Below are 23,505 nucleotides of genomic sequence, written 5' to 3'. Positions count from 1 at the left end.
GCAACCACATGCTGTTAACACACAGCGGGAGTGAAGACTGCTCATGACAGCTTCCTGTCCCTCTAAGCACACAGGGAGTGAAGACTGCTCATGACAGCTTCCTGTCCCTCTAAGCACACAGGGAGTGAAGACTGCTCATGACAGCTTCCTGTCCCTCTAAGCACACAGGGAGTGAAGACTGCTCATGACAGCTTCCTGTCCCTCTAAGCACACAGGGAGTGAAGACTGCTCATGACAGCTTCCTGTCCCTCTAAGCACACAGGGAGTGAAGACTGCTCATGACAGCTTCCTGTCCCTCTAAGCACACAGGGAGTGAAGACTGCTCATGACAGCTTCCTGTCCCTCTAAGCACACAGGGAGTGAAGACTGCTCATGACAGCTTCCTGTCCCTCTAAGCACACAGGGAGTGTTTGGTGTGAAGGCTTGTGAGAGCAGAGCTCATCAGACTGGGGTTACTTCTCAGGCTGATGGTAGGTGGTAATCAAAAGGACCCAATACTTTACTAAAATGTATATAATTAAGTATTTATATAATAATTTACTAAATACTCACATTCTGCAACACACAACCTGGTTTCACAAACAACGTAGCAACACCCACACACAGAACCTGGAAGCACACACATAAATCCTCGCAACACACACTACCTAGGAATACACACACACAACCCTTTATCCAAACACTCTGGAAGGTTAATCTTTATTCACTGATAGTGTGTGACTGTGTGTCAGAGACAGAAAAAGACAGCAAAACACAACGTGTGTTAGAGAGAGAGAGGGAGAGTTTGTGTGTGAGACAGAGAGAAGGAGAGTGTTTCCAAATGCCTGTCAAAATGACTGCTTCATCTGGACTCTTCTATTTTGGTTCTGTACCAGGTGCGGGTGGGAGGGCAACATGCCTTCCTCCAATTCACACACACACACACACATCATACACACACACACACACATCATACACACACACACAGAGATCATACACACTTGTACCATACACCCTAACCCAGTCTAATCAGACGTGCATAGTCAGATCATGTGTGTGGGTGAGTCTACTGGCAAGCATGCTTCCTAAACATGTTTTGGGATAGATTAACACAAACTAAGACTGGATTCTACACAGCAGGGCTGGAAGCTTTTCAAATAAGACTTACATGAAAGTGAAAACATTCAACAATTCAAGTCAAACCAAACCACTAACCCAGACGTCTGACATCCTCTCGGACTGGCATAAGACCAAACACGCTTCAAAATAGACTTCCACGAAACACTGTTAATATTTCATCATCCCACTTAGCGAGACGAACATCAATGATTCATAGAAGGGAGTTCACAATTAGAGCTCTGCCAATCCGAGCTGCCATTAGAAATGGGTGTGGCAAGGAAGGAGGAAGGTGGAGAGGTAGAGGAGAGAAGTCTTCACACCTTTATTGCTGCAATTTCTTCTATATACATTGAGGATGAAGGAACATGGTGTTTTATGATTATGAAAGGTCTTTATATTACAGTGTGTGTGTGTGTGTCCTTTAGATCAGAGACGGAGGGGGAGGAGGGAGAGACGGAGGGAGAGACGGAGGGAGAGACGGATAATCAGCCCACTCCAGCCCTCTGGGACCAGAGCAAGACAGAGAGAAATGAAGAGATGGAGACCAGGGAGGGGAGGAGAGGTGGGAGGAGGGGTGAGGAGAGGAGGGGGAGGGGGAGGAGAGGAGAGGAGAGGAAGGGAGGAGGAGGGGGAGGGAGGGAGGGAGGGAGGGGGGAGGGAGGGAGGGAGGGAGGGAGGGAGGGAGGGAGGGAGGGAGGGAGGGAGGGAGGGAGGGAGGGAGGGAGGGAGGGAGGGAGGGAACCAGGAAAACACACAGGGACAGGGATTAAGTTCTTCTATCAGGTGAAGAATGAAGAGCTGGCAAAAAAGATCATGAGGACTTCCACACACCCACGCTGTCTCATGTTGTCAGCCAGAGATCTGCTCAGGATCTCTGTTGAATAGACCCTAGGCTACCGTTAACGATGAGCTACACTGAGAGCACTGACCAAGGTACAGCTCAGCGCGTGGACGGGCATGGGGTCCCGTGCGCAAAACTACATCCTTCTTACTTGTTGTTACAAACACCGCCTTCAAGGCTAGTTTCAGCACAACTTGCCTGAATTATGATACTGTAACCTAGTTGTACATCAATGACATGCTTTCTAGTTATGTTTCAGATTTAGCCAACATCATTAACATTAATAATTCTAGTTGAAAAGTAGGGTTTCTAATCAATGAGGCCTAATTAGGCTGTATCATTAATAACTTCGAAACGGCTGTAATTACCGTGGTGCGGCTCCGTCAATGTCCGTGAAACGTCTAGGGAAGAAACTAACAGTTAACACGCTGTTCACTCATTCAGGCTACATGTTGTTGCAAGTTTAATGTACACTGGGCCAACATACCTGGGCTGTTTGCTTTATGCAGGACGTTTCTCTGAATATGTTCCGAGAACTTTGTTCTCCGTCAATATTCTGATCTTGTCTAAATGTTTTTGCTATTAAGCAATCACGAAATCACAGCCAGTCCAAAAACATTTGCGGGTTTATTTCTTAATTCTGCACAGAATGGTCTCTTTATCTAGCTCACACGCGACGTTAAGATCGACTTCTTTAAAACCACCTGCGATGTCAAAACACTTGTTTTTAAATGTTTGTCTCCCTGCCAGAGACTAACATTTTAACCTACCTGAGTAGGCTAATCCTCCGTCAGACGCACCAGTAGTCGACGTAATCTTCGATGATTCCTCCACGGGACAAAGAGAAAATCTATGCTCCGAAGACAACCACCGTTCCCGATAGTCGTATAACTGTACAGTTGTGACGCTCGCACTGTCTCGAGAAATGCAGGGAGGGAGACAAGACTACATGTACAGCGAGTTTGAGTTCAACCCCTAGTGTTCGCTGTTTCAAAAGGCAACAACGATCTTAACGCAGTCTGACGGCGGTTGGAAAATCCATTCTTTTATTTTTATTTTACGGAGTTCAGAAGACTATAGGTCTATTTTTCTGTGTTGTGCGTCATTCCAGCGGACCGGCTCAGCTGTGCTAGATGTCCTGGTAGACTAGCCTATAGGCTACGTGCACTGAAGGCTATTGTTCTCAGCACTCAAAGAGTAAAATGGGTCGGAGCAGGTCGCGCTGTGGTCTGTAATCCCAGTGTGTGTAATTTGATTTGAATAAAAGTAGATTTGAAAAAGATTAAGGGAAAATTGTTTCTATAATGATTCCTCTAAGACAGTTAACTTGAGGATTACGACCGCTCTGTCTTCATATTAAATCCTCTTACGGGCCGCAGATAGGCTTGGACGGCCTAAACAATCCGTTGGAGAAAGGGCCAAAATGGGAAGAATACATGTGAAGCCCTTGCGAACACAGGAACCTCAAGAGATGGGGAAATTTAAATGCTGAAACTTTAACCCACATCGACTGTTTCCATGCCTTCTTTCTATGCGTTTATCCGTGAAACGCGACGCTGTTGACATGGTAACAGACGGCCGTCCAGGTCCGGTTCTCACACGTGAGAAGGCAGGCAGGTTTCGAGCTTGGCAGGGCAGAGGAGCAGAACCAAATACTTCTACGGTCACGTGCTGAAGGTTACATTGATAAACAGCAACCATCAGGCTCTGGCAGACAGGAAAAAATTACAGGGTGCACACACACACACGTCTAGTGAAATGAATGATTTCCAACTCTCTTCATCGTCTGAGTTTTGGAACAAACAACACCTCCAGATATCTGTGTGTGTATGTGTGTGCGTTTGTATGTGTGTGTGTGTGTGTGTGCGTGTGTTCACAAGACCCTTAATACAACTTCCCAAACATGCCAGACCCTCTCCTCTGGTGGTGAGAGATAACCTTTTATGGGTTTTAGTTCTGAGGAGTAAATCTCCTCCCAAGCCTCATCCCTCCTGGCCAGCGCTGCTGCCCCCAGGGGGGCCCTGCCCACACTGCTGCCCCCAGGGGGGCCCTGCCCACACTGCTGCCCCCAGGGGGGCCCTGCCCACACTGCTGCCCCCAGGGGGGCCCTGTCCACACTGCTGCCCCCAGGGGGGCCCTGCCCACACTGCTGCCCCCAGGGGGGCCCTGCCCACACTGCTGCCCCCAGGGGGGCCCTGCCCACACTGCTGCCCCCAGGGGGGCCCTGACCACACTGCTGCCCCCAGGGGGGCCCTGACCACACTGCTGCCCCCAGGGGGGCCCTGTCCACACTGCTGCCCCCAGGGGGGCCCTGACCACACTGCTGCCCCCAGGGGGGCCCTGCCCACACTGCTGCCCCCAGGGGGGCCCTGACCACACTGCTGCCCCCAGGGGGGCCCTGCCCACACTGCTGCCCCCAGGGGGGCCCTGCCCACACTGCTGCCCCCAGGGGGGGCCCTGCCCACACTGCTGCCCCCAGGGGGGCCCTGACCACACTGCTGCCCCCAGGGGGGCCCTGCCCACACTGCTGCCCCCAGGGGGGCCCTGCCCACACTGCTGCCCCCAGGGGGGCTGTGTGCAGCGGGCTGGCGTCTCCAGTTTGTTTGAGATACCAAAAGCTCCTAAAAGGGACACACACACACACACACACCTGTGTTCATAAATCACAGTGTAATTCTAGCCACTTCGTCCAGCTCGCTCCTTGGATAAGATGGATGCTCATTCTCGGGTAGTAAATACGTTTGAGGCTGTGTTAATATTATCCAGCAGGGTTCAACTGAAAATGATGATTCCTTTTCCCTCTCCTCCCTCCCTCCTCCCCCTCCCTCTCTCCCTTCCCTCACCTGTTTAATAGCCCTGCCCAGGGTTATATCATTGCCTCCCTAAATGGATAGTTTGTGGGTAAAGCGAGTGCTAAAAAATACTGGACCCCCAGGAGAGGAAAGGTGTTTGGATGGAGGAACACAGCCAGGTAGTCACTCACCTCAATCCTCTTTTCAAGTCCCCCTCTATCTCCTCTCCCACACATCTACATACTATCTGCAAGTCATTCTATTGCTCACCGTATCCATGTGAAATGACATTAATTACACATCATTACACTCACATGCCTTTAAACTTTAAAGTGAAGATACACACTGGATGTGTGTTCACAGCAGGTCTTCTACCTGATGGATTACAGCACCTGATGGAAAGTTCCACTTTCCTTTAGATTTTATTTCACTAGTTTCTTAACTCATGACATGGATTTAGTCTGGATCAGTGGTTCTTAACCTTTGTCCTCAGGGACCCCCTTGCCCTGCATGTTCTAGATGTTTCCCTCTTCCAACACACCTTGTTCTAATGAATGGATTACTATGAAGCGCAACAGAAGCCTGATAACGACCATTCATTTGAACCAGATGTGTTGGAACATCATATAGGGCGGGGTTTCCCACAGAAAATGTGTAAGTTAAGGTGGTAGGGAGAGGGAGAAAACAAGACAGAGTAACACGGCGGATATCACTCATAAAAAAAAAGCATAACTAATTTGACGGTTGTGTTACTAGTACTCTAACTACTGTACAGTAATGGTGTTGCGTACGTTAACTACTGATATTAGTCTAACAGGCTATTATCTTACGATAAACGTTTACTAAAGCTGGCTATATGAAATATCACGATATACTCAATTGATAAGAGGTCCACTACTGTGTTTAAATATGAAGAAAAATCCGTAATTTGATCAACATACCAGCTAATGTGCTTCGGAAACACTGAAAACGAATGGGGTTGAACGATGGAATTACACAACGTTTGTAACTATGGGTCGGCCCATGACAAGTATTACTTCCGCACTCTTCGATTACAATCAAATGATTTATATTGTTCTTCTATACTCTTTGTTACAATGGAAGTCTAGGGGAGTGTAACAACTCTCTTTTTCTAAGGCTCCGGCTACAACTAACGCTAGCCATACCTCGAACTATTCACATGCAAGGTTTATTTATATCAGTGTCAAGTAATTCCAACTGGGCCCTAGAATTGGCCACCCATTTCGAGAAACGCACACACAAAGTTTAAGATTTTTTACAAATCCCAGAGGATGTATTTACAAATAGACCCTTATGTATACAAATCAAAAATGACTAAAATAACTAAATGTAAATCATAAATATAGATTCAAATGCAGAAATAGAAAAAGTACACACACCCTTCACTCAGGTAGAAGTACAAAAACTAATGTTTAAAAAGACTTTGGTAAAAGTTGAAGTACTGACTACACTTTTTAATCAAGTATACATAAACATACTGAAACCTTTAAAAACTGTATGTCATTTTTGTACCTCTTTTTGAAACTTTTTTTGAAAACAAAATATATTTCAGAAAAAAAGCTTGGGCAAAAAAGTTTTGAAAGGTTGAAAAAATATTTTGCCAAAAAGTTTTCAACCTTTCAAAACGTAATAACCAAAAATAAATACAAATTCACACAGTGTAAGTACATATATTTGTGTAAAGAAAGTTACGAGTAAAAAAAATAGTGACGTAAAGTACTGATGCCAGAAAAATCTACTTTCATCTCTGTTTAAATGCCAATTTGGGAGGCAGGAGCAGAATGGAGCTGTGCTTGTGGATGGGAAAAACACATTTTTAAATAGTGGAACATTTGTAGATCATGGTATTTGCATTGCCTATATAAATCATTAGAGATATTTTCCTGCTCATATTTGAGCAGTATTACTTTTCTTTTCACTGTTAAGTTCAGTGCAACCGGATCGCAACTGCCCCTTTAAATGAGAAAACGAATGTTTTGGAACGTGATGCCATGTTTATGACGGTTTCAGACGCAAACAATTTCTCGTCTGAGAATAAGAGCTGACAATTTCACGTGTGTTTTACACTGAGAAGTTATGTTTAGTGTTTGTATGAAATATGTAACGTGTTATTTAAATATGGATATGATATAGTCTACAGTTGTCTCAGCAAGGCAGAGTTTGGAAGCTAGCAACGTAAGTAGTCTATAAAACTTAAAAGACCGTCTTGTTACTAATATTGTTTGGTTTGCACGCAGTAGCTCCTAAAGGCAGACACTCCTATTACAAAAAGTAGTTAATCAAAGACAATTCCATAAAAAAAAACAGAAAACTGTTTATTTTTTACAGAACTCGAGGCTGTCACTAGTTACATTGTGTCTGGAAACAAGGGAAACGTGCATTTCCGCTGATTATGAACATGAAGCTTGGCAGCTGCAACGATTACCCTACAGGGCAGGCCGTAACTACTGTAGCAGGCTATTCCTTAAATAGTTTTTCCCATCGAATTTACCCACCGTCACAGTAGTAGTTAACACTAAGTTCTTAAAGATGGGATATTTTTCCTTATAAGGAATTCGAGTCTTAATTCATAGTCAGAAAACCATCCGTAAGTATCCTGTTTCATTTAATTCTTTTCACAAATTATTTAATCCAAAGCGACATATAAATAATGCCTATATGACTACAACAGAAGATCAAGAATCAGAAGTTTGTAGTTGTAGTGTTTCGGTGGTCAGAGTCATGGAACGGTCTGTTTTTACCGGGCACAGAGCACAGTTTGCACACCTCTTTTTGAAAGCCCCTTTTTACCACATATAAATGCCAATTGAGATTCCCTTTTTTTGAATTCCGACTTAAATTCTCGCAATACAGCTTTATTTTTCGGTATTCTGACAAATAAATAGTTCTTGGTTCTTGTTCTAATAGTACTTGCTTTGACATCTAGATGAATCTAAAGGTCTTAGGCCAGCAGTAACATAAAGCAGACCAAATTAAAACCACTCTGAAGAGTTCTCCACTGTTCCCTCCCTTTGCAGGTGTGCTGTCCTCGCTGGGATGAGTGAGGAGGGTCTGGAGGTGAGTGAGGAGGGTCTGGAGGTGAGTGAGAGGATGGAGTACCGCTACCTGGTTCAGGAGGAGGAGGAGGTGCAGTATGTTCGTCACAGACGCTACGTGGGCCCTGCCCTGGTCCTGTCCAGGCGCTGCTCACTCCTGCTCTGTGTGGGAGTAGCCGCCCTGCTCTTCCTCGCCGCCTATCTGGCCTACCTGGCACAGACCCCGCGCCCTGGACACCTGGAGGTCACCACGGACTGTGGACGCTTCAGAGGAACGCAGGTAGGCCCAGACCAGACTGTATGTGCTGTCAGGGCCCAGACCAGACTGTGTGCTGCACAGGGGGGATTCCAAAACCACCACTGAGATACACCCCCCCCCCCACCCCTTGTCCTCCTCAGAAAGACGGCGCTTACTCCTTCAAAGGCATTCCCTACGCCGCGCCCCCCACGGGCCAGCGGCGCTGGGCGCCCCCGGAGCCCCCAGCGTGCGGCGAGGGGGTGAGGGACGCCACGCGGGTGCGCAGCATGTGCCCCCAGGTGCGCCCTCTGTCCTCCGCAGGGACGGTGATGGGAAACGAGGACTGCCTGTTCCTCAACGTGTGGACCCCCGGCATGGCGCCCGCCACGCCCCTGCCCGTCATAGTGTGGCTGCATGGGGGTTTCCTGCACATGCTCAGTGGGGCGGAAGAGGGCTACGCTCCCTCGGAGGCGCTGGCGGCACAGACAGGCATCGTTTACGTCAGCTTCAACTACCGGCTTAACGCCCTTGGGTTCCTGGCCCTGGAGGTGCTGAGAGAGGGGTCTCCCACCAACACCTCAGGTAGAGAGAGAGAGAGAGGGGGGGGGGAGAGGGAGAGGGAGAGGGAGAAAGGCTGAGGTAGAGTGGGAGGGGAGAGAGAGGGGGAGGGGATGGATCTCAGCTGGTTACCGCACAAACACAACTCTGAAATATTCATAGTATTTAGGCTGTGTTCCCTGTTGTGTTCGCTGTTTAAAACTGTGTACACCTATCCATTAAAATGTGAATATTTAATGGCCTAGAAGTGATTTTGCATTAGTGGTAATATGTTTCTCTTGTCACTGCCAGAAATTTGAGGTTTTACTTCCTACACAAAGACCCTCACACATTCAATTCAAACCCCTACATGCACATAGACAGACAGACACACACACACAGACATTCAAACACTGACACACATGCATGAACATCACACACCTACACACACAGCATTTACTGCAGGCCTGTTACGTTTAATTCTATAAAATCATTCTATTTCACCCTAAGGCCATGTTCACGCTTGACTCCTTTTTTTAACATTATTATCAGTTATTTTCCGTTAGTTATTAATCGACAGCTAGCTACTATGGCCAATAAAATGCAATTACTTGCTTTAGCTTTGGCGTTTGAGGAGCCAAAGCATGGTAACTAAGGTTGAAGGTTACTAGGGAGGGACACACTTGTGACTACTCTCCTCGTCCTGATCAGCTATCAGAAAGGCACTTGACGTCACCCAGCGCTATTCTGAAAAGTTGAGAAAACTGAACTCAAAAAGGCGTCGGGCTCAGCGCTTTTTTAGAAGTTTTTTAAAAGGCGGAAGCTTTTTAAAAAGGCGTTCCCTTTTTCCTTTTCCCATAGGGTTGTATGTAAAAAGGCCTAATTCTTCTGTTCTCCCGTTAGGGAGAGCAGCATCAGTAGGTGGAGAGCTATAGCGGTGCAGTAGACCAGTTAGGAAACAAGGACTAATCAAACTGGGATTAAGGCTGCGTTCTAAATCACATACTTTTATTAGATAATGTAGCTGCCCTTAAAATGCTACCCTTAAAATTTCCCCCAGGAAACTACGGCTTCATGGACCAGATCGCAGCCCTGCAGTGGGTCCAGAGGAACATCCAAGCTTTCGGAGGAGATCCTCACAAGGTCACCATCCTGGGCCAGAGCTCAGGTACCAACACCTCAGCACACTAGCCCCAGCACCCTAGCCCCAGCACACAGAACATGGGGATGGGTATAGCTCAGTGGTAGAACATGGGGATGGGTATAGCTCAGTGGTAAAACATGGAGATGGGTATAGCTCAGTGGTAGAGCATGGGGATGGGTATAGCTCAGTGGTAGAGCATGGGGATGGGTATAGCTCAGTGGTAGAACATGGGGATGGGTATAGCTCAGTGGTAGAGCATGGGGATGGGTATAGCTCAGTGGTAGAGCATGGGGATGGGTATAGCTCAGTGGTAGAGCATGGGGATGGGTATAGCTCAGTGGTAGAACATGGGGATGGGTATAGCTCAGTGGTAGAGCATGGGGATGGGTATAGCTCAGTGGTAGAACATGGGGATGGGTATAGCTCAGTGGTAGAGCATGGGGATGGGTATAGCTCAGTGGTACATGATGGTAGAACCCCCTCTGGTTCCCATCTCTAGGTGGGACCTCTGTGTGGGTGCTGATGATGTCACCTCTGGCGAGGGGGCTGTTCCGGGCGGCGGTGGACCAGAGTGGTTCGGCTCTGCTAAACGCCTCGCTGGAGAGGGCGGAGAGAGATAACCTGGTGTTCCTGAACCACACCGGCTGCTCTCACCTGGCCTGTCTTAGACAGCTGACCACCACTCAGATACTGGAGGTACACACACACACACAGCCCTCACACACACACAGCCCTCAGACACAGCCTCATGACCCCTCCCCTCCCAGGCCATCCCCTGGAGCCAGTTCCCGTCATGGGGGGCAGACGCCCTGCTGGACCTGCCCACCCGGGGGGAGATGCTGGGGGCAGTGGCAGTGGTGGACGGGCACCTCCTCCCGGCTCCCCCCCTGCAGATCTGGGAGGAAGGGGGCCACTTCAGCGACGTGCCCTTCCTCATAGGAACCACAGAGCAAGAGACGGACTTCCTGTGAGCCATCCTCCAATATGTGGACCTGGTCTGGTGTACATTATAGTTACACTTGACACATTTACATTAACTGTGTGTGTGTGTGTGTCCTAGACCGCCTTATGACAACATCTCCATGTGGACATGGGGGGACTATGATTGGTTCGTGAGGGGTGAGAACCAACTGTTGACTTCCTTCTATTCGGCCAGCAGGGGGCAGTAATACCCAATGGCTGTAGGCATCGTCACTTAACGTTAATACCATTGTCACGTAACGTTAATACCTACATACAATGTCATGAATTTATACAGCAAACATCATTAGATTTTTTAACGAGAAGGATGAATAGTAAATAATATATAATGTCTTTCATATATACAACATTTTTTTATGTTATTGTGTGTGTCTATTCAGAGAAACTCGACTCGTTTGGAGGGAATGTTTCTGAGGATGCGCTGTCTCTGTACCCCAGCTCAGCGCCTTGCCCCACCCCTGTCCGCTGCCCAGAGAGGGCCTTCACCACCATGGTGTCTGACCTGAGGGCCACCTGCCCCAACAACCACCTGGCCAGGAGGGCAGCAGGTGGGCACTCACATCCCGGATCCTCCTCCGTACAGCCCAAGCTGTCTCCGAGTGCTTCAGTGCCCACGCATCAGCTCCCACAACCAACCTGAAGGGGTTCAGCTTAGTCCTGAACTTACAGAACATGTCATGAAGATTTCTATGACGATGATGAATCCATGTCTGTGAAACAGGGCCTTGGAGCTCTTCAGTCAGATTAGATTAAAACGTTTGCGTAAAGGGCCTTTTCTCAAAGTGTGTGTTCCGTGTTTATCCCCCACAGCGGCTCTGAGCAGTCCTGTGTACCGCTACCTGGTCACACACACCCCGTCCCGGCCGGTAGCGGCCCAGGGGGGCCCCGGGGCCCCCGGGGGGGGGCTGTGGTCTTTCCCTGGCCGGTTCTCCTTCCACGGCCTGGACACCATGGCCTTCTTCCTGGGACTGGAGGGGCTGCTGGGGGGGCTGTCGTCCCAGGACGCAGCCTTCCAGGAGCTCATCATCCACAGCCTCGTCCACCTGGCCAGAGAGGGTGAGACACTCTTCATCCTGATCCTCCTCCTCCTCCTGTCCATCCTAACCTGTCTCCTCTTCCTCCTCCTCTCCTCATCTGCAGGTAAGATGCCGGAGGGGTGGCCAGAGTACCCAGAAGGCACTGCAGTGCTGTCGGCCAGTCTGAAGGTGGTGAGCTCCTACTCTGCTGACCGCTGCAGACTGTGGGAGGAGAACGACTTCTACAGCTACGCCTGGATCAACTGACCCCTGACCTCCTCACCCCCTGACCCCCCTCACCACTGACCCCCTCACCCAGGAGGAACACAGGAGCAACTAAAGGGAAGACATAGAGACAGAATAAATACCTTCATGATCGGCAGTTAGATGTTGCATCCAAGGTCATGTTGCATCCTCTGGATCCGAGGTCTTTTGGAGTTATTTTTGACTGATGTGATTGGAGAAAGTTCAAAGTTAACTAAAGAAGGGACACATGTTACTGGTTTATTTCCACTTGAAATGATGAAATGTAAAATCCACTGCATTGTTGCATACAATGATGATGTCACTTCTTGTATGTTTTGCATAGCTTCCTGAGGCACAGCCAGTAAAATGACAGGAGTATAATATATGATATTAATATAATATGATACACAGACAAATCTGGTTTATTATTTATATCCCCTCTAATGGACATCGATTTAGGGTTAATAACTTTGCAACCAAATTGCCCTTCAGTAGTGATTTAGTCCAATTTAGAGAACATTTAGGATTTCCTAATGAGGTGACAAACGTGAATGTAATTCTAGTTGGTTAAGCAGTATAATAGTTTAATCTTTTTAATTGTTATAGTCATGCATTTGGCTTGCTATGTTGTAAAATAATTTTAGTTTCCTTAAAATATGTTTGAGTTACCCAGTTGATAATGACGCCTTCATTACTGTGGTGGTGCTTTTATATGAGCTGATGTTCTGACTGTCACAAGCATGTTTTGCTTTGAGGGATACACAGACCTTGTTTTGTTTATTTTCTTTCATTTGTAACTTTGCACTCAGGCTTAAAGCAACAGAATGAGGCTAATGCGTCATGCAGCGCACCCAGAATGCCTCCTCGCCATTACTGGCTGGATTCTGCTTATTTAACTTTGTGTAGCTGGCAGCCTTTTACTCACATTCATACACACACACACACACACACACACACACTTGCGCACACACTCAAACGCACACACCCACACCATCCTTTGAAAACGTTCCTTTCATGCAACTGTTCCAGAAGGCTGAAGAGAGGATGAAGAGAGGATGAAGAGAGGATGAAGAGAGGGAGGTAAGAGAGGATGAAGAGAGGGAGGTAAGAGAGGATGAAGAGAGGGAGGTAAGAGAGGATGAAGAGAGGGAGGTAAGAGAGGATGAAGAGAGGGAGGTAAGAGAGGATGAAGAGAGGGAGGTAAGAGAGGGATGAAGAGAGGGAGGTAAGAGAGGGATGAAGAGAGGGAGGTAAGAGAAGGATGAAGAGAGGGAGGTAAGAGAGGGATGAAGAGAGGGAGGTAAGAGAGGATGAAGAGAGGGAGGTAAGAGAGGATGAAGAGAGGGAGGTAAGAGAGGATGAAGAGAGGGAGGTAAGAGAGGATGAAGAGAGGGAGGTAAGAGAGGATGAAGAGAGGGAGGTAAGAGAGGATGAAGAGAGGGAGGTAAGAGAGGGAGGTAAGAGAGGATGAAGAGAGGGAGGTAAGAGAAGGATGAAGAGAGGGAGGTAAGAGAGGATGAAGAGAGGGAGGTAAGAGAGGATGAAGAGAGGGAGGTAAGAGAGGATGAAGAGAGGGAGGTAAGAGAGGATGAAGAGAGGGAGGTAAGAGAGGGATGAAGAGAGGGAGGTAAGAGAAGGATGTCTTCCTGTTACAGCTGTGATCTCTCCTGTCACACCATGTTCCTCTGACCTCTGTTTGCCAGCACATCTGCAGGGTTATTCATGAACCTTGTAGTGTTCAGAACCATTCTGCTGTTTTGTACTACTGCACACTATGCTGTTACGCTTGTTCTTCACCTGTCATGCATCAGGTCTGAATACTCAAAGATCACGAAGAGATCACTTAATAAAGGAAATTGACACCAAACTGAGACTTAGTGTCGTGGCCAGTATAACAAGGTGTCATGTGGCCAGTATAACAAGGCCATTCTGGACAGTGAAATGATTGTGACATAAAAGTGAACGTCATATAAAACGCTGCAGCAGACGTAGTAAAAACTAGGATTAGGGCCTGGAAAGGCATCTGGCATTGAGACATTAGCGACACAGTTGCCGACATAAAATACATAAATACAAATATGGCAACAACAAAAGTCTACCAGACTGGAAGCTCCGGTACCGTCTACCAGACGGTCATGAGAACTGTGTTTTGTTGTGATGGTCACAGGGCTCTCAAGTGTCACGCATTGAGAGCCATGCGGTCAGTACTTTAACTCTGTTTTCGAGGTAAAATTATCTAAAGCTAGCAGAATAGCGAACATGTCTATACTCCATGTAGGCACAATAGAAACGACTACAACTATGTCCAGCGGAGGGCGCCACAGCGCAAATACACCCAACCGGGTACCACATCGCACGAGGTGAGTCGAGACAAAAATAACAAACCGTCTGCATCACTGTTCCTTTAAGAAAGCATCAGAAAGCTCTCGTGTGTTTCTGTCACCAGTGCCACGCTGCCGCGCGTGCTCAGTGCACAGTTCTGCACTAATGTATCACAGGCTCGCGACCCCGTTGGCTGCGTGCGTTCCGGCGGACCGGGAACGGGCTATTGTTGTCATCTCTGCGATTTCGGTGACAGCTCCGCTGAGTCTCAACATTTCACGAGCGACTAAATAATGCCAAAAGGAAGTATTTGTTTTGCAACTGCACGGATAGCGCAGAGAGATATCCTAAATAAAAGGTAAATACACCGCTATTAAAAAAATTGTAGTCATGTACCGCTTAGTTATCACATAAATACCGACATACAAATATCTATATTTCTACACAACGCAGTGGCTTAACGTGCTAGGTCTCACCCGTTGGTGGTCGATGTTAAATAAATGTGAGCGATTCAATGACGTTCTGTTAAATTTGAGGTGAAACTGGGCCGCTGAAGTAAATAACAACACACGGCTCTGCATCAACCAGCTCGAGCTTGAATAGTGTTATCATCATAGTTAACATACAGATGCACGAGGGTTTCATAAGTTTGGCATTGTTAGGCTTCATTGTACCTGTGAGAGAGAGAGAGAGAGAGAGAGAGAGAGAGAGAGAGAGAGAGAGAGAGAGAGAGAGAGAGTGAGAGAGAGAGAGAGAGAGAGGGAGACAGAGAGAGAGAGAGAGAGACAGAGAGAAAGAGAGAGACAGAGAGAGAGAGAGAGAGAGAGAGAGAGAGAGAGGAACAATAAGGGAGTGAAAGAGATTTTTAGTCCAGATGTATGACTGACATCACAGATAATAGAGGTCATCCTACAATCCAGTTTCACACTCTCACTTATTACACTTTCATTCAGCACCTTGGTCCAAAGTGACGTTCAAATAGAGTCAAATTACAGTGTATTTCTGTGGTCAGAGTCCAGGAAAGGTCTATTTACCAGGAGCACTCCAGTTACCACATCCCCCCACACAGCAGGGGGGTGAAGTGGGAGGGGGGAGAGAGGGAGAGAGAGAGAGAGAGAGAGAGAGAGAGAGAGAGAGAGAGAGAGAGAGAGAAAAGGGTTTGAGCCTGCAGAGGAACCCCATCAGTTAAGAGTGACCTACTGCATCAGTTCAGTCATAACATGACATGACATCATCAGCTCCTCTACAACTCTGCTGTCCTCACACCACCTCAGAGTTCACACATCCCCTGGTCTCCTGCACTGTATCCTATCTAGACCCTGCCCTCTGACCACACAGGTGTAGAGACCCTGCCCTCTGACCACACAGGTGTAGAGACCCTGCCCCCTGACCACACAGGTGTAGAGACCCTGCCCCCTGACCACACAGGTGTAGAGACCCTGCCCTCTGACCACACAGGTGTGTAGAGACCCTGCCCCCTGACCACACAGGTGTAGAGACCTTGCCCTCTGACCACACAGGTGTAGAGACCCTGCCCCCTGACCACACAGGTGTAGAGACCCTGCCCCCTGACCACACAGGTGTAGAGACCCTGCCCCCTGACCACACAGGTGTGGAGACCCTGCCCTCTGACCACACAGGTGTAGAGACCCTGCCCCCTGACCACACAGGTGCAGAGACCCTGCCCTCTGACCACACAGGTGTGTAGAGACCCTGCCCTCTGACCACACAGGTGTAGAGACCCTGCCCCCTGACCACACAGGTGTAGAGACCCTGCCCTCTGACCACACAGGTGTAGAGACCCTGCCCCCTGACCACACAGGTGTGTAGAGACCCTGCCCCCTGACCACACAGGTGTAGAGACCCTGCCCCCTGACCACACAGGTGTAGAGACCCTGCCCTCTGACCACACAGGTGTAGAGACCCTGCCCCCTGACCACACAGGTGTGTAGAGACCCTGCCCCCTGACCACACAGGTGTAGAGACCCTGCCCCCTGACCACACAGGTGTAGAGACCCTGCCCTGGCCCTGACCACACAGGTGTAGAGACCCTGCCCTCTGACCACACAGGTGTGTAGAGACCCTGCCCCCTGACCACACAGGTGTAGAGACCCTGCCCCCTGACCACACAGGTGTGTAGAGACCCTGCTGTAGAGAGGGTAAACGAGGGTTAGGATTAGATCTCTGCCTAAACCACACATTAGTTGTTTGATGGAACTCCCTTTGTTCTGGAATCCTGAATCGCACACTTTGATTACATAATCCTGCTGTGGGAGATATTCCCAATCCAGAGGGTTAACGTGCGTCCAGATTATGACCCTGGGATCTTGCACTGGAGAATGTGGATTAACTGGGATTACGCCTCTCCACTCTTTGTTTGAGAGGGAAGATTTTTATAAGCAGTCTGGTTGGTTTAGTGGTTTCCCTTCCGGCTAGTGAGGAAAGGGTTGGGGCTGGGGCTGGGGCTGGGGCTGGGGTTGGGGCTGGGGTTGGGGTTGGAGTTTTCCTTGCTGTAAATATTAAAACTTCCTAACCTTAATTAACCTCTCCAGAACTCAGACATTGGTCAATGCCTTCCCCTCCAAGGTCAAACATGTACTGTAGAAATGCCAACCCAGGTTAGGTAACCCCTCCTAACCCTTTCTTAACTATCATACAAAGATCTGAGTGGGTTTAAAAGCATCTGTCATCCTTTGTTTTGAAAACCTATCATTCGCCCACAGCCATCTGTTGCCTTCAGTTTTTCTGCGTTGGCTGATGAGAAAGATATTTTTCGGACATTTTTATATTATTTTGTGTTGTCGTCCTCGCAGATATTGACATGAAGAAAGATATTGCAATGCTGATAGCGGAGGAACGAGCAGACATCATCTTGAAGTATGACAAGGTAGGTTCTGGATCCTCATCGCTACTGTGTAGCCAGGTACTGCATACAGGTGAGGTCGCCTGTGCTCATTAAGTAGTGTGATGGATTCCAGGAGTTCCAGCGTGTTCATGGTTTTCTAGCTTTCTGAAGCTCTTGAATGGTTTTACATGTGTGTGCGTGTTTGAGTTTAAGTTGCATCTGACTCCTGTGTGTGTGTGTGTGTGCGCCCAGGGCAGGCAGGAGGGAGGAGAGAGGGAGCAGTGGGAAGATGCAGACTACAGTCTCTACAGAGTCACAGACCGCTTTGGCTTCTTGCAGTAAGTCATCTCTAACACACACACACGCACCTGTTCTGTGACACATGTGTGTATCAGTGGTGGTGGCCCCCAGTGTTCCTGATCTCACCTGCTCTTCCTCTGTCCCTCAGTGAAGAGGAGCTGCAGAACACTACTGCCCTCGAGGAGAAGGTATGGGGCCGGGGGAGGGGGGCTGGGGGAGGGGGGCTGGGGGAGGGAGGCCGGGGGAGGGGGGCTGGGGGAGGGGGGCTGGTGGGGGGGGGTGTAGGGGGGCCGGTGTATGACTGTGTTCTCCTTCTCAGAGGAAGCAGCAGGAGGTGGACAGGGTGGACAAATGGCTGAAGATGATGAAGAAATGGGATAAATATAGAAACAGTGACAGAGTGAGACTAACACACACACACACATCCAAATCACACTTAGGGTAGAAAGCCTCTTACTGCACTCACCCCACCATGTGTTTACATTCTGCCCCTGTCCCTGCCCCCTCCCCTTGCCCCTTCTCCCTGCCCCCTGTGCCCTCTCCCTGCCCCCTTTGCCCTCTCCCTGCTCCCTGTGCCCTCTCACTTTGCCCTCTCCCTGCTCCCTGTGCCCTCTCCCTTTGCCCTCTCCCTGCTCCCTGTGCCCTCTCCCTGTGCCCTCTCGCTGCCCCCTGTGCCCTCTCCCTGCCCCCCAGATGAGGAGGAGAGTGTACAAGGGCCTACCCCTGCAGGTGAGAGGGCAGGTCTGGGCTCTGCTGCTAGACCTGGACAAGATGAAGACTGAACACCAGGGGAAGTATGAGGTAGGACTCTCTCTCTCACACACACACACACCCACAGAGACACAAACACAATATGGCCGGATTGTTCTTCATAGATGTCAGAACTGAAGGATTACACACGCACACACGCACACACACACACAGACACACAGACACACACACACACTCACACCAAATGCTTCCCCCCCAAAACCCAGAGGATTACATCAGTTAAACCAACAGATGGAGATGAAAGTGAGAAACACAAACACCAGAGGTTCACCCCTGTCCTGTTTACTCAAAACAACAACAACAAAATAAAAGGATATTATTATTGTACGTTGTTTCAGAAGTAGCTTAAGCAGTGTCATTGTTTTATCTGAATTTGTTATTGTTTTTAGAAAATGAAAGAGCAAGCCAGAATATCTTCTTCCGAAATAAAACAGATTGATCTGGACATCAACAGAACGTTCAGGAACCATATCATGTTCATGGATCGATTTGGAATCAAGTAAGTTACCAGCTGTGTGTGTTTGCATGCGTGTGGGTGGGCGGGTGTATGTGTGTGTTTGTGTGGGTTTGTGAGCTGTAACCTTGCTGCTATGGGGGGGTGGTGGGGGTGGTGGAGGGCGATTCAGCTAATCACTTCCCCCCTCTTTCTCCCTTCTCCTCTCCCTCCCCTGTCCCTCCCTCCTCTCCCTCTCCTCTCCTCTCCTCTCCTCTCCCTCCCCTCTCCTCTCCTCCCCTGTCCTCTCCCTCCCCCAGGCAGCAGTCCCTGTTCCAGGTCCTGTCTGCGTACTCTGTCTACAACACGGTGAGACTGCCCTGCTTGCTGTGTGATGTGCAGCTTAGTGGTTAGAGCATCTGCATGCACACACAAGAGGTCAAAGGTTAACAACCACCCCTTCCCCCTGACCTCTGACCCCAGGAAGTGAGCTACTGTCAGGGCATGAGTCAGGTGGCTGCTCTGCTGCTCATGTTCCTGAACGAGGAGGATGCCTTCTGGGCCCTGGCGCAGCTGCTGACCAATCACAAACATGCCATGCACGGTGAGCGGACCAATCAACACTCAGATATGATGGGATTCCACCAATCGCATGTTTCATGTGCAGGGGTCTAACCAATCACATCACACCAATGAGCGTGTTTATTTATAAACAAAATAAATAAACACGCTCATTGGTTCTCGTTATTACCTCAGTGATGTTGGGATAAAAGTGTAAATGTTATTCTAGAGAACATGATATTATTCATAAATGTTAAACAGGATGTTTTTCCTGTCCCAGGGTTCTTTGTCCCTGGCTTTCCCAAGCTGCTGAGGTTCCAGGCGCATCATGACCAAGTCATCTCCAAGCTGCTTCCCAAGCTGAAGAAACATCTGGTGAGGTCCACCTTTAGGGTGCCCTGCGTTAAGCAAGCAGGTTAAGGAGTTAAGAACAGGTTATGAACGATAGGATCTGGTACTTTATTATCACACCTGCTGAGAGACATGAGCTCTGATCATCCCTCTCTCTCTTTCCCTGTCACTCTCCCTCCTGATCCCTCTCTCTCTCTCTCTCTCTCTCTCTCTCTCTCTCGCTCTCTCTCTGTCTCCCCCCTCCTCTTTCATCCCCTCTCTCCAGGACAAGGAGCAGATGTTTACAGGCATCTACAGCACTAAGTGGTTCCTGCAGTGTTTCATTGACAGGGTGAGAACAGCACAAGTCTTTTTCAACAACGACAAAATCCCCAAAAAGTTTTGAAAGTGAGAAAAAATATTTCGTTTCGATAACATGTTTCAAAAGGTAAAAAAAAAATCTAAAAACATTTTGTATACAAAGTTTCTAAAGGTTGGAAAAATATTTTTGAAAAAAGTTTTGAACGGTTCAACAAATATATATTTTAAAACGTTTGAAAAAAATCTTTTTGAAAAGAAGGTTGGAAAAATATTTTCAAAACTGTTTTGAAAGGTTCAAAAATCCAACATCACTGCAACATTACAGCAGTCAGAATTCCTGGCAGCCATTAAGGAACATTTTCCCAGACATTTTACATCTGCATTGGACATTAACAAAATGTACCTTCGATCCAGAGAGGCTTAACCAAACATCCACTCATCACCCTCTCAGCATCCACAGCCCTCAGCCCTGTGGGCGAGGAGGGTCTGGAGGGGAACGAGCCCTCTCAGCATGTTCCTGGGGGGGGGGGGGGCTGTGGCCTGGGACAGAACCAAGTCTGAACTCCTGAACAGTAGAGGGGGATAGAGGGTTGTTGAGGAGGAAAGGGGAGAGAGAGATCCTGATGGAAATAAAACCACAAAGTGACTGTACTGTATAATTTTGTGTATTTGTGGTGCGCGTGTGTGTGTGTGTGTGTGGTGGACGTGATCCAGACCCCCTTCACCCTGACCCTGCGGCTGTGGGATGTGTTCATGCTGGAGGGAGAGCGTGTCCTGACAGCTATGGCCATCACCCTGCTGAGGGTGCACCACAGTGAGGCCACACGCTCACACGCTCACACACAGACACATACACTCACACACACTCACACACACTCACACACACACACACACTCACACACACACACACTCACACACACTCACACACACTCACACACTCACACACACACACACACACACACTCACACACACACACACACACACACTCACACACACTCACACACACACACACTCACACACACTCACACACACACACACACACTCACACACACTCACACACACTCACACACACACACACTCACACACACTCACACACACTCACACACACACACGGGGGGGGGGACTATCAACATTTACCTCTCTCTCTTGTATGTATGGTGTGTGTGTGTATGTATGGTGTGTGTATGGTGTGTGTGTGTATGGTGTGTGTGTGTGTGTGTGTATGTATGGTGTGTGTATGGTGTGTGTGTGTATGTATGGTGTGTGTATGGGGTGTATGGTGTGTATGGGGTGTATGGTGTGTGTGGTGTGTGTATGGTGTGTGTGTGTATGTATGGTGTGTATGGGGTGTGTGTATGTATGGTGTGTGTATGGTGTGTGTGTGTATGTATGGTGTGTATGGTGTGTGTGGTGTGTGTGTGGTGTGTATGGGGTGTGTGTGGTGTGTGTGTGTGTGTGTATGGTGTGTGTGGTGTGTGTGGTGTGTGTGGTGTGTATGTATGGTGTGTGTATGGGGTGTGTGTGGTGTGTGTGGTGTGTGTGTGCAGAGTGTCTACAGGCCATGTGTCTGGAGGACCTGAGGGAGTTCCTGCAGGAGACCATTGGCCGCTCTCTTCTCCACAGTGATGACATCATCATCCAGCAGCTGCAGGCCTCCATGACTGAGCTACGCAGGAGGAAGCTGACCCCGCCCCCAGGTACACCCTGACCCCGCCCCCAGGTACACCCTGACCCCCAGGTACACCCTGACCTCTAACCCTGCTATGTGTTCTGTCCACAGCCAAACCGGAGGAGTTTCCTCAAAGGCCTCTGGGTGTGGAGGTCCCAGGGCCCGGCCCAGCCTGGCCCCCCAGCGGAGCCCCCTCCCCCGGGACAGACCGGCCCAGAGCTGGCCTGAGGCTCCACCTCTCCAGCTACCTTCCAGACCGCATCTCTCCTGACCACAGCCCCCAGGAGGACAGGAAGGAGGCTCTGGGGGAGGACGACCCCCCACCCTCCCCAGACCCCGTTCTTGTCCACTGCCAGGGCCCCCTCAGCCCGGACGGGCCCCTGCATGCAGGGCCTCCCCCATACCAGCCACCAGGGGGCAGTGCTTCAGAGAGAGAGCTGCTGGTGTATACACACACACCTCCTCACACACCGCCACACACACACACACCTCCTCACACACAGCAGAGCCTTGATGGGCCTCGACCTGTGCCCCTGCCTGCCACCCCCTCCTCGCCCCCCAGCGCTCCCCACTCGCCCTGCAGGATCCCCAGGACTCAGTCTGCACCATGGGCCCAGGCTCCACCCCAGGCCTCCAGGCTGACCTGGCCTGCCAGCCTGTCACTCAGTGACTGCTCAATGCCTGGAGGAAGCCTCCTCGCTGCCCCCCCCCCCCAGCCCAGCCCCCCCCAGGCCTGGCCCCCCCAGCCCAGCCCCCCCCCCCAGCCCAGCCCCCCCCAGGCCTGCCCCCCCCAGCCCAGCCCCCCAGCCCAGCACCCACAGCCCCCTCCAGCCCCCCCCCCCCACCCAGCCCCCTCCAGCCCCCCAGCCCAGCACCCACAGCCCCCTCCAGCCCCCCCCCAGCCCCCTCCAGCCCCCCTAATCCATCTGAAACAGCCTCCTTCATTTTTATAGTCCAGTAATGTTTTTATTGATGAGCAACTTGTTTAGCTAGAGACATTGTCTTTATGAAGTCTTTGTAAACAATTTTAGAGCATAGTTGTATTCATATTTTTGCTACTTTGTTGTTTGTATAAGAATAATTGCCTTATTTTGGTCAGCGCTACAGTAATCGCAACAGTAATCTTGCCATGCAGGCTAAACTCATCAAGCAGGGCGTTTCCACCTCCATATGAGTGATCTGAGTGACACCCCACCAGCAGGCTCCAGGCCCCACCAGGGCCACACCAGCAGGCTGCAAGAATAGAGGAGATTCTGGGTTCTCTCGTCAAACTTTATTTAGTAAGTAAAAGCAGCAGGATGAAAGCTGTAACGTTGTGCTGGTAACGCATCCTTTTGGCTTAATATTTTTGTTTGGCTGGAATGTTTGGTATTTAAAACACACTTAAGAGTTTGATGAGAGGATGATGTACATTTTTGTTCATTTTTGTTAATAATTATTATTGTATTTCAGTAGGCCTAGGTATGTAGAAGGAGACCTTATTAAAAAGGCTTAGATGGTGAAACGATGACGATTGTAAAAATGTAGGTACTAATAGTTGACATGGTCAACACTTCCCTTGTATTATGATAATAACGTTAAAGTGTGACCTCATTTCAAATAATGTGTCCCTTAATCGAACTGTAGTCAGTTAGTTTGTAAGGAAATAAGTTTTCAGAGAATAGGTTGTGGTAGTGCGACACATAGTGGAATGTTTATGAACACGTACATGGTGCTTCTAGGAATCAGAGACGGAACTGTCAAGTCAACTTGGAATTGTTTTCATTTTTGCTTGATTGTATTTTCCTTAAAAACAATTCCATGTCCAAAAGCTTGTAAGCTATTTTCTCAGCTTTTCTAAGCAAAATTGAGTGCTGTGGACGGAGAAGAGAACAGAAAGTGTTCTCTGATCGTCATTAGAGTTGTAGGTTTTTATTTTGTTCTCCACATAGGAAGTCTAGTTGTCAGGCGTCATGGGTGTAGACTACATTTAAAAGTCAAGACATTCTTTTGGGGTTATGAATA

At 48.9% G+C, this 23,505-nt stretch overlaps 2 protein-coding genes across 4 annotated transcripts; both read left to right on the top strand.

Moving 5' to 3' along the window:
* The first annotated feature begins 4,764 nt into the window (after positions 1-4,764).
* Positions 4,765-12,617, top strand: LOC146246487 (uncharacterized). 3 transcript variants are annotated; one of them, XM_084683000.1, is made up of 10 exons: positions 6,703-6,927; positions 7,770-8,067; positions 8,187-8,607; positions 9,623-9,730; positions 10,206-10,402; positions 10,474-10,673; positions 10,767-10,825; positions 11,068-11,235; positions 11,498-11,743; positions 11,828-12,617. In XM_084683000.1, exons 2-10 carry the CDS (start codon positions 7,789-7,791, stop codon positions 11,968-11,970), a joined length of 1,821 nt encoding a protein of 606 aa, XP_084539126.1. In that variant the 5' UTR covers positions 6,703-6,927; positions 7,770-7,788; the 3' UTR covers positions 11,971-12,617. The 3 variants fall into 3 exon arrangements, with proteins under 3 accessions (XP_084539124.1, XP_084539123.1, XP_084539126.1); XM_084682998.1 differs by lacking the exon at positions 6,703-6,927 and adding an exon at positions 4,765-4,910 and having other exon boundaries at positions 11,498-12,617; XM_084682997.1 differs by having other exon boundaries at positions 6,691-6,927; positions 11,498-12,617.
* A 1,730-nt stretch (positions 12,618-14,347) lies between these two features.
* LOC146246486 (USP6 N-terminal-like protein) lies at positions 14,348-22,746 on the top strand. The gene is made up of 15 exons (XM_084682806.1): positions 14,348-14,629; positions 17,085-17,158; positions 17,369-17,454; positions 17,565-17,604; positions 17,736-17,816; positions 18,110-18,217; positions 18,577-18,686; positions 18,941-18,989; positions 19,104-19,224; positions 19,462-19,556; positions 19,798-19,863; positions 20,547-20,646; positions 21,380-21,529; positions 21,613-22,167; positions 22,703-22,746. The coding sequence occupies exons 2-15, from the start codon at positions 17,093-17,095 to the stop codon at positions 22,744-22,746; spliced, it is 1,671 nt and encodes a 556-aa protein (XP_084538932.1). The 5' UTR covers positions 14,348-14,629; positions 17,085-17,092.
* Positions 22,747-23,505: the final 759 nt, after the last annotated feature.

This window comes from Hypomesus nipponensis, chromosome 19 (genome assembly GCF_054491055.1).
Source record: "Hypomesus nipponensis isolate SF chromosome 19, ASM5449105v1, whole genome shotgun sequence".
Lineage (NCBI taxonomy): Eukaryota > Metazoa > Chordata > Actinopteri > Osmeriformes > Osmeridae > Hypomesus > Hypomesus nipponensis.
This window is presented reverse-complemented; position numbering and strand designations above follow the sequence as displayed.

What these genes read in the sequence shown, in the direction of transcription:
- LOC146246486 (XM_084682806.1), top strand. Translation starts at nt 17,093, where the DNA reads ATGAAGAAAGATATTGCAATGCTGATAGCGGAGGAACGAGCAGACATC. An exon ending in ATGGATCGATTTGGAATCAA is followed by an intron (nt 18,687 to 18,940) that starts GTAAGTTACCAG and finishes TCCCTCCCCCAG; the next exon opens with GCAGCAGTCCCTGTTCCAGG. An exon ending in GCCTGCCAGCCTGTCACTCA is followed by an intron (nt 22,168 to 22,702) that starts GTGACTGCTCAA and finishes CCCCACCAGCAG; the next exon opens with GCTCCAGGCCCCACCAGGGC.
- LOC146246487 (XM_084682998.1), top strand. Translation starts at nt 7,789, where the DNA reads ATGAGTGAGGAGGGTCTGGAGGTGAGTGAGGAGGGTCTGGAGGTGAGT. An exon ending in CCACCACTCAGATACTGGAG is followed by an intron (nt 10,403 to 10,473) that starts GTACACACACAC and finishes CTCCCCTCCCAG; the next exon opens with GCCATCCCCTGGAGCCAGTT. An exon ending in CTATGATTGGTTCGTGAGGG is followed by an intron (nt 10,826 to 11,067) that starts GTGAGAACCAAC and finishes GTGTCTATTCAG; the next exon opens with AGAAACTCGACTCGTTTGGA.